We start from the raw sequence: 13,435 nt of genomic DNA, 5'->3' as shown, positions 1-13,435 counted from the left end.
TATTATCATAGGGATGACTTGGCGAAAGAAAAATCGAATTCACACCTCCACCGAATCTAGTAAATCAACAGATCGTCTGACGTTTACTTTAAAGCTGGAGATATGAGGCTATTGCATCTAACAAGCGAGCCATTATCGCCCGAAGTCTTTACATTATAACGTGACGTGAGCTTATAATACCTAATGGGCTAAAACCAATTTGTTTGTGTCAGGCTAGGTCTAATTTAGGTTCAAAATTCAGCTTTATAGCTGTATATGGATATGAAATTTAAAAAAAAAATCACAGAAAACTAAAAATATAATTTCAGGGTGTCTTTTAAATGGCTGCTCTCGTAATGTTACTCGTTTCAGATAACATCAGCGTTCTGTATTCCAAGCATACACCCGATTTTAGACCGGCTATCATCGACTCTGTAAGAGCGCCTAGCAACCAGAAGGCATTTTGATCAGTAGAATAGCGAGGGGGAAAATGGAGGGGATTGTCCCCTGTTTCATCAGTATGCGATGTCAATATTCTGAATGCTCTTAGGGAATAATAGCATTCCATACAGTGTATCCCTCTGCAATCCTGCAACGACATTCAATGAAATGATCGTGCCATGTTTATCTTTTATATTTTATTCCAAAATACATTAAGAAGTCTTCGCCTATCCTTTTGTTTTTGCGTCTATATCTAATACTTGACGGTCAGGTCTCTTTTATTAGTGGGTAAATAACAAATTACAATTGTTAGTCATGTATTCGATATGAAATGAGTGACTATATAACCTGTTTGATTATTGGTAAATGGTCAAATGCTAATAATCACGCACTGTCTATTTACAATGCTGTAATTAAAGATTACAGGAAGCTACACTGGGTTTGAGCTGTGAATGTGATTTGAGGAAGATTTTGACTGAGATGGATTCCATTCCATTAACTACATCACTATCAAGCCACCAAAATGCTATTCTTATTCATAGCATTTATTACAATATACACAGCATACAAAATAACACCCATTCTCTTCCTGCTGTCTGATCTTTCCTGCTAAATATGAATAGAGAATAGATGCTGAGTCAAAAGACAGAGGATCAGACTCCTTTCTCCCTCCCTTTAGAGAATCCTTTATTACCTCAGGACACTGCAGATCACTCAATAATCCACACACGGAGGCAGTGTAAGAAAAAACTTCGACTGTCCTTATACGCCTTTGTGTTGTGCATCACCAGCTTGTTTTTGAAAAATATCGCTGCCCTTCGAATTAATTGACCATCACATAAATAAACATGGAGACCCTTATAGAGGATCATGATCCAGGTGAGCAGTAACAATAAGTATTACACTTTAAATCAAATTGCCCACTGATAATTTTCTATAAACATACTTAATTAATAAACAAATTAACACAATAAAAAAAAGCAAAATAGGCAAATCATAGAAATATTCAAATAATACCAGGGTAGAAAAGCGTTAAATATGGGAGACGTGTCAAAATAGGCAAAGTAGTATAGCTTAAAAAAAGATTTCCAGATTTCCAAACCTATTCCAGTTGTATACATGAAATATAAAAAAAACGAATGCCTATTCGCTGTAAAATCGCTGTATAAACATATATACTATACAAACTGTATAACATATATATTAATATATAAATTACAATAAATAATGCTAATACTACTTGCTTTTTAGATACCGTTTGGAGTATTGTTTATAAGGTATTAAGAATTAGTATAGAAATACTGTAGTCAGATCTAAAGGAAAACCGGCAGCCAGTGGTTTGATGTTAAGACCCAACAATAGTCTTTCCTTTGGCTTATATTTGTATTCATATATGCACATATACACACACACACACACACACACACACACACACACACTATTCCAGTATGCATGCTGCCACACCTCAAGATTTGTAGTCTGATCTTCCCACTAAATCGATTAGCCATTAAGCTGCCAAAGCTGTGCTGCAGAAATAAAGCTGGGGGAAGTGTTGTGCGATGACGCAAGCTGTTTCATGAGCACACACTGGCTCTTTGTCTCCAGATTTAGAATTTGGATATAACCACTGATTAGAAAATACAGAGAGGATGCAGGAAACCTTGTTAAATTTAGGTCAGTCATTGTAGGGAAGGTGTGGTGTGTGGGTTTTTTTTTTTTTGCCAATTTTATATATATATAAACATTTCCTTTCATTTTAAGGAATTTGCCAGCAGGTTTTTTTCCTGATTACGGTCAAACAGACCCAAAGGGCGACCTACTAATATCCCATCTGTTCGGTTGCCTCTGGTCATCTCAGGAAAGCCCTCGAGACCTTGAAAATGTCCCCTGCCCCCTCCATCACAGCACACAATACGACAAACCTCACATTCTCGCTCTCCAAGTCATGCCAACTGTACCAAGGCAGCTGTATGTGGCCTTCCCCCCTGCTTTATACAGCTTAGCTGTTCCACACACAGACACGGCAAAGGCGAGACAAACGCTGATTTTTCCAGCACAAAAGCATTTAAAGCTCTCTTTCTCATTGTTCGCCGCCGAACACCTGTACGCCACATGCCAAACAGAAGGATTCTGCATTGCAGGAGCCATTTTACTAGATTGTTAGTTGTCTACGCAGCGAGCAGCGTGGGGGATGGAGTTAACTTACTGTAGACTGCATAATGGCTCGATAATAGCCTGGAATAGGAAATGAACCAAGCAGAGCCGTGACCACCTCCCATACACAAGTGAGGAGGAAATCACATGGTGGGTGAGGGGAATTGCACCTGTAGACCCTTAAAGAGCCTGTGTATACACGATCATGTCCATTTTCAGAGTAACCACGTTAAAATTTCAACGTAATTGCAACACTGCCACATTCTACAATCAGAACTGCTTACATTACATTTAATCATAAAGCACTAAGTCTTTTCTAGATTCGTATCACGCCAGCAGCTACGTCAGGGTAATCAGGCTATTATTTGAGTATTTATGGGATTTCTACATTTCTTAGGAATAATTAAGTGTCATTTTGACAGGCAGCTTTTGACCCAGTATAAAAAATAAAGTCGGATTAAACTGTATTTCTGCTTTTTATCTCTTCTAGAGAATTCTTGTCAGCTCATACAGTATAATTTACTATGTCTGTTGCTGATAACTGTTAAAAACATGACAACCGGATCATAAAATAAAACCTCGGCACTGAGCTGGTGGAATAAACTCCCAGAAGTCCATACAGCAGAGACCCTGGCTATCTTTAAGCAACGGTTGAAGACCTTCCTCTTCCTGAAATACTTAAATGAGCACTTTCCAAGTTAGCTTTCTGGAAATCATATTAAGAATTTATATTAAGTTTGTAATCTGGTGTACCAGTGTAGATTTATTCATTGCTAGAGATTTAAAGCACTTTTGTACCGCTCTGGAGAAGGACGTCTGCTAAATGCTGCAAATGTAAACGTAAATGACTGGAGATCAATAAAATTATTAAAGCGGTAAATTTGAGTTTATAAACTGGAATATTAAGGATCCTGTATCACAGGAAGACGTTGCTATTTGTTGTGCTTTGTTTAATTGGTTTCATTTATTGTGCAACACCAAACAGGGCCTCATTTAATTGTGCAATATTCCTAATTATAATGAAGTTAATTGGGATGTAGCACTAGCAGGATGTCCAGCCAACCTGCAAACGATGTTTCATCAGTTTTTTCATCAGTGTTTTTGTCTTTGTTATTTCATGTTAATCCAGTGGATTTCCAGGGAACCATTTTGTGGAGAAAAGCCTTTCAGTCTATTGAAAATCTCTTCCATATATTTTAGTTCACCTTCTTTTTCTCATTTGAATGCGCCATGAATGTATATTGTATTTTCTACGATTTCAAAGTGAATAATGGATATATTATTTCGTTTTTTTTTTTTCTTAATTTTTGTGCAGCATTTATGCTAGCATGCCTTCAATGTTAGCATGACAGAGTTAGCCATTCTACCGGCGTGACAAAGCGCGACATGCCGGCTTTGAGTGACCGCACGCGTAGACCAATCAACGATGACTACGGATGCTCTAAGCGGTTTTTTTAAATCTCTTGACCAATGGTGCTCTGATACCAGCGTCTGGGGGGCGGGTCGTAACTGGGGCATATATAAGAAAGGACGGCGGCCGTTTCCTCACTTCGGTGGAAGGAGAAGAAGAAACAGCGCACGTTTCATTAGTAACAGAAACCGCAAAAAACAAGAAAAATGAGGGAAATCGTGCATCTTCAGGCTGGTCAGTGTGGAAACCAGATCGGAGCTAAGGTCAGTTTTATTTGTAGAATATATATATTTCAAGTGGAATTTAAATATTACGTTAATTGTTACTAAAATGTATTTATTTATTAAGCATGAAACATTTCTATATTTTATGTATTCATTTTTTTTTTTTACATTTTTTATATATGTATTGTGAATACGCGCAACCATTGCTGCTGTGGAGAAAAAAAAGGGTCGCCATAACCATGTGCAGCTTCCTCATTTTTTTTTAACACCATAGAAATTGGAAAAAGGAAATGAAGGTTTTCACATTATATTTAAATCCACATCTATAATCGTTTTTAATGCGAAATTTTCCTCAGACTGTCGAAAAAAAATCCGTTAGCGGTAGATTTCTTTGACAAAGGATCCACAGGGAGGCCAACATCCTTCCTTATTTATTGTCTTTATTCTTAAAATTTGATTATATAATTTAATATAAACCGAATCATATCCAATTTTGGTCATTTTATTTTGCGATTTTAAGTTTTATTCGTTTTAACCCGCGACCCAGATTATAAAGGCCACCCGGCCGCGCCTTTATAGCCGGATATGGGTGGGGCGGAGTCTGGTGGTGACGTCAACAAGAGAGGGAGGGGCGGTGCTCACTGATGGATTTCAGCCAATCGGCGCGAGGGCCGCGCGCGCCATTTTTCGGGTTTAAAAAAAAAATTTAAGGCTCGCGGCATTTTTGGCGGTTAAAATTTGAATTTGCGGGACAACGCGCGAGCCCGCCTAATAAATGATTCTGATTGGCGGGGATTTTTTTTTTAAGTTTTTTTCCTCGTGCGATATTTTGTGCGAATTAATGGGACCGCGTGGTCTCTCCAGTGCTGCAATGCGGCGGCGGCGGCTAATCAATAATCATTTCACAAAGCTAATATAATACCGATCTATTAATTGAACCACAGGTTTCCTGTTTTCGGTGTTTTTATTTAATGGAATAAATATTACACTTAAAAGTAAAAATGCTGGTTGCCTGTTTTTAATAATTATGTAATCGTGTGACTTTTTTTTTAGTAGTAGTTTGTGTCCAGTTTATATGCAGGCTAAAATGCAATCATGTTAATGTTTTTATCTGTTGGCTTTTAGTTCTGGGAGGTTATTAGCGATGAGCACGGCATTGACCCAACTGGTACATACCATGGAGACAGTGATCTCCAGCTGGACAGGATCAACGTTTACTATAATGAGGCCTCTGGTACGTACTGGTTATGCCGTTCTAAAAATATATAATCTGTTCTGAGGATTCAGTTTGCACCAACTTTCATGGTTTAATTTTAGGTGGCAAATACGTGCCCCGTGCTGTGCTGGTGGACTTGGAGCCTGGTACCATGGACTCTGTGAGGTCTGGGCCTTTCGGTCAGGTCTTTAGGCCAGACAACTTTGTCTTTGGTGAGTAGGTTTTTAGTTGAATTTGTGCATGTTTAAGGATGTAATGCAAAGTTTGATACTTGTAGATATTAAACCTAAATGTGTTGTACAGGTCAGAGTGGTGCAGGAAACAACTGGGCCAAGGGCCACTACACGGAGGGAGCTGAGCTTGTGGATTCAGTTCTGGATGTGGTGCGCAAGGAGGCTGAGAGCTGTGACTGCCTGCAGGGATTTCAGCTCACCCACTCCCTGGGTGGTGGCACTGGCTCTGGTATGGGTACGCTGCTCATCAGCAAGATTCGTGAAGAATATCCCGATCGCATCATGAACACCTTCAGTGTGGTGCCCTCACCCAAAGTGTCTGACACAGTCGTAGAGCCCTACAACGCAACGTTATCTGTTCACCAGTTGGTCGAAAACACAGACGAGACCTATTGTATCGACAATGAAGCTCTTTATGATATCTGCTTCCGCACACTGAAGCTCACAACACCCTCGTACGGTGACCTCAACCACCTCGTTTCTGCCACCATGAGCGGTGTCACTACCTGTCTCCGTTTCCCTGGTCAACTGAACGCCGATCTGCGCAAACTGGCGGTCAACATGGTGCCCTTCCCTCGTCTGCACTTCTTCATGCCCGGGTTCGCCCCACTGACCAGCAGGGGAAGCCAGCAGTACCGCTCGCTCACAGTGCCCGAGCTGACTCAGCAGATGTTCGACTCCAAGAACATGATGGCAGCCTGCGATCCACGTCACGGCCGCTACCTCACCGTTGCTGCCATCTTCCGTGGCCGCATGTCCATGAAGGAAGTCGATGAGCAGATGCTCAATGTGCAGAACAAGAACAGCAGCTACTTCGTTGAATGGATCCCCAACAACGTGAAGACCGCTGTGTGCGACATCCCACCACGTGGCCTCAAGATGGCTGCCACATTCATCGGCAACAGCACTGCCATCCAGGAGCTGTTCAAGCGAATCTCCGAGCAATTCACGGCCATGTTTAGGCGCAAAGCTTTCCTCCACTGGTACACCGGCGAGGGAATGGATGAGATGGAATTCACCGAAGCCGAGAGTAACATGAACGACCTGGTGTCCGAATACCAGCAGTACCAGGACGCCACGGCCGAGGAAGAGGGAGAGTTTGAAGAGGAAGGAGAGGAAGAGCTTGCATAAATCTTGCTTGTGTATATGTATGTGCCAAGCTGTAATTTTTTTCCAATTGTTCTGAAACAAAGTACCTTTCCAAAGTTGTTCGTTTTCTTTCTGCTGTCCATTCCTTTTCTGTACAGAATTGTCATTAAAATTCTTTTGTTAACGTGTTCAAGTGTTTTGTCTTTGACTTCAAACACGAAACAAGACTGGTAACGTATCAATTGTATTTTCTTCACTACATAATGATCAGGTTTCTTGCTTAAACTGGTTTAGTGTGCATTGGGTTTCTAATGAATGTCCTCGGGCATAATGACCCTGGTAAAGAACAAGAACATCAGCTGCACCAGAGAAATGTTAAGTACAGGAAATTCCAGCCTGGTTTAATTTTAGCATCTGAACTACACACCAATGCCAATAACAGGGTGTACTTTAAAACTAAAACAAAAATTTAGGTTGGATGTTTGACTGATCAAGTAACATCAGCTCTACCATGCAATTAGTTATAAATGATCAAATTGAAATATTTCCATAAATTTAATCTTTACTGCACTGAAGCAATCAATAAAAATCCCTCAAAGTCTGTATGAGATTAGTTTCATATTTAGCAGTAAAAGCAGTTATTGATCAATTTATTCTATAATAATGGTATTTATACACAAGACCAGTTCATACATCTAAAATCAAAACACTCGCCCATGGGACATGTAATTCTACTTGTATTCTTTTTTTTTTTTTTTTTTTGCTCAAATGTCTGGATGTGATCAGTATCTTAGTGTTTGAAGATAATCTTCACATGTTGCTTAATAAAACTAGATAGCAGAATCCATGATCAGCAACTCTGATTGGCTGGTACACTGGCCAATGAGAGTGCAGGTTTCTGCTGCAGAGTAAGATTGCTTGAAGGTTATGATACATATTGCCTAATCTACAATAAAATTCAGCCAATCAAGTAATCCATTTCCAAAGAACAAGCCTGTGGGCGTGAAAGTGATGAGACCATGTGTGAGAGATGAACTCGTTTGCATGATTTCTACTTTTTAATAATTTTCACTCCCTTGTCAGTCATATATACAGTATTAGATCTTTATGATTTCACTTATTTACATGCTGTTTTATGCAAAGTTTGAAGCGAACACACTAAAGCATGCAAAATCTGATGGGTAAAGTTCATGAACAGGGGTGAGTAAAAGTTAGCTTGATTCAGGTAGAATGGAGTGATGCAGGTGGACCGATAGAAAGAAATATGTATTGTGCTTGAGTTCAAAGGGTCATTAGTTCAAATCCCATCTGGCATTGCTGGATCCTTGACCATGGCCCTTAACTTCCATTTGCGTAGCTTGATAAATTACATAATTGTAAGTCGCTCATGGATAAGTGGGTCTAGCAAATGCTAAATGGTTTGTCAGTGTCAGTAGAAATTTGTAAGGATCAGTTGATCATCCTCTACAGAGGAGCAGGTACAAATTTGTGCTTGAACAGCCTGAAGGATGGTTTGTGCCGAGTTTGGTGAATGCAGCTTAAAAGGTTTGTCCAAATTGTTTCAGAAGACATCAGTGAAAAAATGATCGATTTGAGCTTCTGTAATGGGAAACCGTAATTTAGTTAGAAAAGTCAAACTGGTGAGTTTATTGCCTGCAGCTTTAGGAGGAATTGCGGTTAGATATCCTGAGGCTTGGAATAATAATTAAGCTTACAGATAAACATAGAAACGGTCACACCACATGGTGAACAATGAAAAAAGGAAGCTATTGATGATCCAGCTCAGGGCAAGCTGTAAAACTTACTCAAATACAAGTCATCGATTCCAATATTACACGACTAAAAGTCTTCGGGAATCTGACTTGAGCGATTCTTGAGTATTTGACTCGTATCAAACGTAGGCTCAAAGATGTACCAAGACACGTTAGTGAAAATCCAAAAACATTTGATTTGTGAGATTTTATTTCCTAAAATACAAATCAAATTGGACACCACATGAACCAGGATCAACACAACAGCATCCTCCACATGCAAGAATGAAACAAAGATCAAACAAGTCACTCAAATTTTTAAAAAGGGATCTTCAATGAACAAATAAAAATGAGATTAGATTGGATTGGATCATGTCACAAAGTAGAACCGTTAGTATTCAATGGACAAATTAAATATTGCCTCTTCTGCCTCTTCTGTGATACTCAGTAAAGGGGAGTGGAAGCTCAGTGGTTCAAGCACTGGTACCACCAAGCTGCCACTCTTGGGCCCTTGAGCAAGGCCCTTAACCCTCTGTGCTCCAGTATCATGGCCAACCCTGCGCCCTGACCCCAGGTTCCGAACAAGCTGGGATATGCGAAGAAAAGGATTTCACTGTGCTGTAATGTATGAGTGACAAAAGCTACTCTATTCTAAAACTGGAAAGTAGCCACCAAACTACTTAAATACAGTAACAAAGTACATTTACTCAATTACTTTACACCGCTGGTATCAGTAAACATTGTCCTGCTACCAAACACTTGTTAGGTGTAGCAAAGGAGGTGCTGCTTGTTGAATGTATGATGTGTAATACAAACTTTTCAAACATAATTCAGTCCACCAGACAAGACAACACTGTCCTGTGTTACCTTGCAGTTCCCTCATTACCCACACGAGGGCACTGCGTACCAAATTATTCTTCTTTTCCACAGGAAGTAGGCGAGGATCCCCATGCTCAGAATGAGCAAACTCCAGCAACACACGTTCTTTACCTGGCCCTCTAAAGTCTGCTTCTCCTCAAAGCGAACCACGAAGCCTGACTTGGGAAACACACATGGAGATGTAGTTGTAGGGTTGGATTTCCTGTGTGTAATTTGCATCTACATTCCTAATCTGATCTCCTGAATAGTCTATGTGTGGGTGTCTCAGACACAAGCTTGGACTCATGTAACTGAAGTTTAGAGGTGGTTCAGTATATTGTTGGTGTGTTTTTTGGCTAATCATGTTTGTAAAATAAACTTCTACATATGAACAAATCATCCTTTCAAAGATAAGATCAACATTTCAGAAGAAATAATCTGCAGTTATGTGGAAGAAGCATATCTCATTTTCTCAATTGAAGGTCTGTTGATTTTAATTATTTTGAAGAAAAGGAGATTGTAGAACCCAAGACAGCACTCATGCCCCTGCAGATCAATGGTACACCCTGTTATTTTACTCCAGATAAAATGATGTGGTCATCTAGCTGGTTTGCTAAAGTCTGAAAAACTGTTTCATAGAAGAAAGACTTCCACTATCTCATCTTCCTGTCTCTGCATATTCGTCATTCTGCTGCCAACTTACCCATCCTCCCTTGTCCCTGATCTCAGGGCAGATGACTCTTTCAACGAAGTTGCCTACAGACTGCTGGATCTCGGGCAGAACGTTGTTCATACCACTCTTTTGGCAGTGTAGTGCCATCTGACCAGCAAGCACAAACACGGAGAGTACGGCGCTCCAGGCCATGTCCCTACGCCTCGACTGAGAGAAGTGCTCGTCCAGGATGTACAGCAGCGTAGGACACGCTGTCTCCTCCGTCACATCCTGGAAGACACGTGGCCAGCGACGGAAGAAGATCGGGAAGCGCTGGAGGAGCTCGTCTCCTGCGTGCCGCAACGCTGCCGAGGCTTTAGAAGGTGCCGGGTCTAGCGTTGTGTCCGGATTTGCTGTTACATAGTTGATATAGTCGTAGACCATTAGGTAAGCTTCTCGAACCAGTGGATCAGGACTGGACAGACCCTGGCCAATCTCAGGCTTCTCTAAGAGGCCCATTAATGCTGTATCCAATCAGTTTAGTTTGGGTTTTCTTGCATAATGATTTGCCTTGGTATCATTTCATCAGGGTTCTGCAAACAAGCAGAAACTTACTTAGATCCATTTGTGTAATGTCAAACTTTTTTTTTGTACTCGTGTTTTGTTTTTGTTGAACCATATAGCCATCTCATATACAACACACTCCCACACATGCGCATGCACCAATGTGTCCAGAGACGCTGAAGTGACTTACCCCTTGAGAATCTTCCAAGAAGTCCAGTGTGAAGGCCCAGTTAGAGGCTTGTGGAACTACAATGAATGAGCTCTTTTGTCTGCTTTGTTGGTCAGCTGAGGTGCATGCATGTATGCGTGTATATTCCTGCTTGAGCTCTAATATGTTGACCCTGGTTATATTTAGCACTCTTACTGGTTGACTGTGAACACCTCTGACCACCGCCACCACCACCACCACCACCCCCGCTTGGCCTCTGTGGTTCCAGCTAAAAATATTTCGCTCTCAGATGAGTGAGCCTCGAACCTTCTCTATTATAAAATCGATCGGCACTGAAGCCTCACGTTGGTCTTAGGGGTAAAGGGCATTGTTTTGATTATGGGCTACTTTGAACAATGAATGTAGGATTTGCCGGATTTGTATCCTAGAGCATTATATGGAACTATAATGAGATAAGACTTGGCGTGTCATTCATTCATTAATAAGAAAAATTTAATTGCTGCCATATAAGGGGACCAAACGTCCTCAAGGTTGTGCAGTGTCATGACACCATGTCATATAGCAAGTCCAACAGGTCCAGCTGTATTCCTTCCACAGTCACCAGGAGGCAGTGCTGTACCAAGAGCCGGGTTTGTTTACAAACATTATTTAGAGTTCACTGCTTATAAAACATTGTGTTGCTCTTATCATCTAATCACTCTGATCTGTATTCTTATGGAAATCTAATAGAAGGGGTGGGTGCAGTGTGGGGGGTAACAGCATCCTTGCAATTCATACCTGCCCATCAGCCATTCATTCCGGAAACGTGAACACGTTATTCCTGTGGTAATTAATGGTGTTTATTAATGAGCCTGGCTCTGATTGTTGTGCGAGGCAACGGAGCCCATTGGAAGAAAAGAAAAAAAAGAGCACGACAAAGCTTTAATATGTGACAGTGAGCTAAGTAATTAGTACAAAGTAATGCTCGTCATCACTATTTCTGCCTCAAGTACTAATTACTTTTAATTAAGTGGAAAAAAAAGCACACCGCAGAGAAGAACCGGTCCATTTCCTTGCTTTATCAGATGCGCATGAACTGACTTCTCATGCCTTCATAATGCTCCATGGGGGTCTGTATTGTTCCTGACCTGCCTAATTTGACTCATTTGAAAGAGCAATCAGGACTGGCCTTAATTGGCACAAGCAACAAATGAAGGTTGTAATTAAAGAGCTCTGAGAGAAGGTGAGAAGCTGATAGACAGGAATAAAAAAAAAGGAAGTAGGAAGCGATGCCAGAAATCGAGGGGCCAGACTGTACTCTTCCCCCGGAGCGCTTTTGTACCTTTAGTAGGTATATTTGACCTTCAATCATTTAAAGTATATAATTGGACCTTAAAGTATCAAAATGGGCCTTTCAGAGCTTTTCGTACCCTCTTTTTTGCCGCATGGACATTAATATTACGCTTTACTTAAAAATATATATGTTCGTCTTTTCATTTTTGCCAGCCAATTAAAAGCTCTCTAGAATTATATACTGTATGTCCTGGCCAGGAGGAGTGTTTTGTTCTACAGTAGTAGCTTGTTAGAAGTAAACATATTTTGTATGTTTTTGGATGTGTGTCTTCCGGGGGCACTGTCCTTTTTTTCAGTTACAGTGGTCCCCTGGAACCCGCGGGGGGTCTTAGAACGTCACTTACTTTCGAAAATCCAAAAATTTTGGGCGCAACCCCCGCAGCCCCTATGGTACCTTAATGAATTTTAAATGTTTTTATGAAATTTGTTAGTAAAACATAGTTTAAAAAGTTATTCCTAACGTTCCTAAACATTCGGTCCGAAGAATGTCGCTTACTAAGTCTCTAAGATCAAACCTTCTTTATCAATATCTTTACTGCGTTCTCCATATTCAACTAGTTCAATGAGGTGTGTTCCGTTGGCCTGGGGCGTGGCTCCTTACAACGCTATTGGCTGTAAACCAATCGAGCGCTCCAGTGGGCGTTACTCCTACTTCCTGCTTCAGAAGGAAATGCATCAAGGAAGGGGAATGAAATCACAGCAAAGACCCCATTGTAATTACCACTACTGTAAACGCTGGATGTAAACCACATGCACATTCCTACATTCAAGGGTTATTTTTTTCCAGCTCAGTTCCAGGTTTCCAGGTTCAGTTGAACAGGATCAGGAAGTTGAGGATACCGCTGTGTCTGAAAAAGAACAGGCACAGGGCTGGGTCAAGATTTTATTTCCGGAATGTTCCACTGCGTTAGTCGAGACTAAACAAGCTGAAATTTGAGGAAATTTACATTTTCATGCACATTTAGTTGTATTATTATTTAAAATGTTGAAAGTTCTTTTCTGTAGCTGGTCTGTTGTCTAAAAAAAAAGAGTTTAGCAGCCAATGTTAGCATGCTGAGGAAAGATCAGGTGTTATTTGTGGAGAAATTGTGAGAAGTTGTTATGAAGAGTGGATTTTTGCCAAAAATATTGGGACACCGGCCTTTTCCAGCCTTATGTGTCCTTCCTCAAAAAGTGACCACAAACTTGATGCCACACAATTTGTATAAAACGTGTGGAAAATTTTCCCTTCACTTCAACTAGGAGACCCAAACCTGTTCCAGCATGACAATACCCCTGTGCACAAAGCCAGAAGATGTGCTTTGCATGGTTTGGCATGGAAGATCTCCTGCTATAGAGCTCCAACCCCAGGAGCCTTCTCAC

At 40.7% G+C, this 13,435-nt stretch overlaps 2 protein-coding genes across 3 annotated transcripts; one reads left to right on the top strand and one right to left on the bottom strand.

Moving 5' to 3' along the window:
• Positions 1-4,093: 4,093 nt before the first annotated feature.
• tubb2b (tubulin, beta 2b) lies at positions 4,094-6,935 on the top strand. The gene is made up of 4 exons (XM_046871614.1): positions 4,094-4,248; positions 5,335-5,443; positions 5,527-5,637; positions 5,729-6,935. The coding sequence occupies exons 1-4, from the start codon at positions 4,192-4,194 to the stop codon at positions 6,787-6,789; spliced, it is 1,338 nt and encodes a 445-aa protein (XP_046727570.1). The 5' UTR covers positions 4,094-4,191; the 3' UTR covers positions 6,790-6,935.
• A 1,912-nt stretch (positions 6,936-8,847) lies between these two features.
• Positions 8,848-10,950, bottom strand: bcl2l16 (BCL2 like 16). 2 transcript variants are annotated; one of them, XM_046871949.1, is made up of 3 exons: positions 10,763-10,950; positions 10,060-10,601; positions 8,848-9,536 (listed from the first exon to the last, which is right to left on the bottom strand). In XM_046871949.1, exons 2-3 carry the CDS (start codon positions 10,525-10,527, stop codon positions 9,381-9,383), a joined length of 624 nt encoding a protein of 207 aa, XP_046727905.1. In that variant the 5' UTR covers positions 10,528-10,601; positions 10,763-10,950; the 3' UTR covers positions 8,848-9,380. The 2 variants fall into 2 exon arrangements, with proteins under 2 accessions (XP_046727905.1, XP_046727906.1); XM_046871950.1 differs by having other exon boundaries at positions 9,426-9,532.
• Positions 10,951-13,435: the final 2,485 nt, after the last annotated feature.

The sequence above is a fragment of the Silurus meridionalis genome, chromosome 17, assembly GCF_014805685.1.
Source record: "Silurus meridionalis isolate SWU-2019-XX chromosome 17, ASM1480568v1, whole genome shotgun sequence".
NCBI lineage: Eukaryota > Metazoa > Chordata > Actinopteri > Siluriformes > Siluridae > Silurus > Silurus meridionalis.
This window is presented reverse-complemented; position numbering and strand designations above follow the sequence as displayed.

Bases quoted from the DNA above. Each gene is read 5' to 3' on its own strand.
- tubb2b (XM_046871614.1), top strand. From the start codon at position 4,192: ATGAGGGAAATCGTGCATCTTCAGGCTGGTCAGTGTGGAAACCAGATC. The intron at 4,249-5,334 runs GTCAGTTTTATT...GTTGGCTTTTAG, and splicing joins GAAACCAGATCGGAGCTAAG to TTCTGGGAGGTTATTAGCGA. The intron at 5,444-5,526 runs GTACGTACTGGT...GTTTAATTTTAG, and splicing joins TTACTATAATGAGGCCTCTG to GTGGCAAATACGTGCCCCGT.
- bcl2l16 (XM_046871949.1), bottom strand. From the start codon at position 10,527: ATGGGCCTCTTAGAGAAGCCTGAGATTGGCCAGGGTCTGTCCAGTCCT. The intron at 9,537-10,059 runs GTAAGTTGGCAG...GTGTTTCCCAAG, and splicing joins TCAGGGACAAGGGAGGATGG to TCAGGCTTCGTGGTTCGCTT.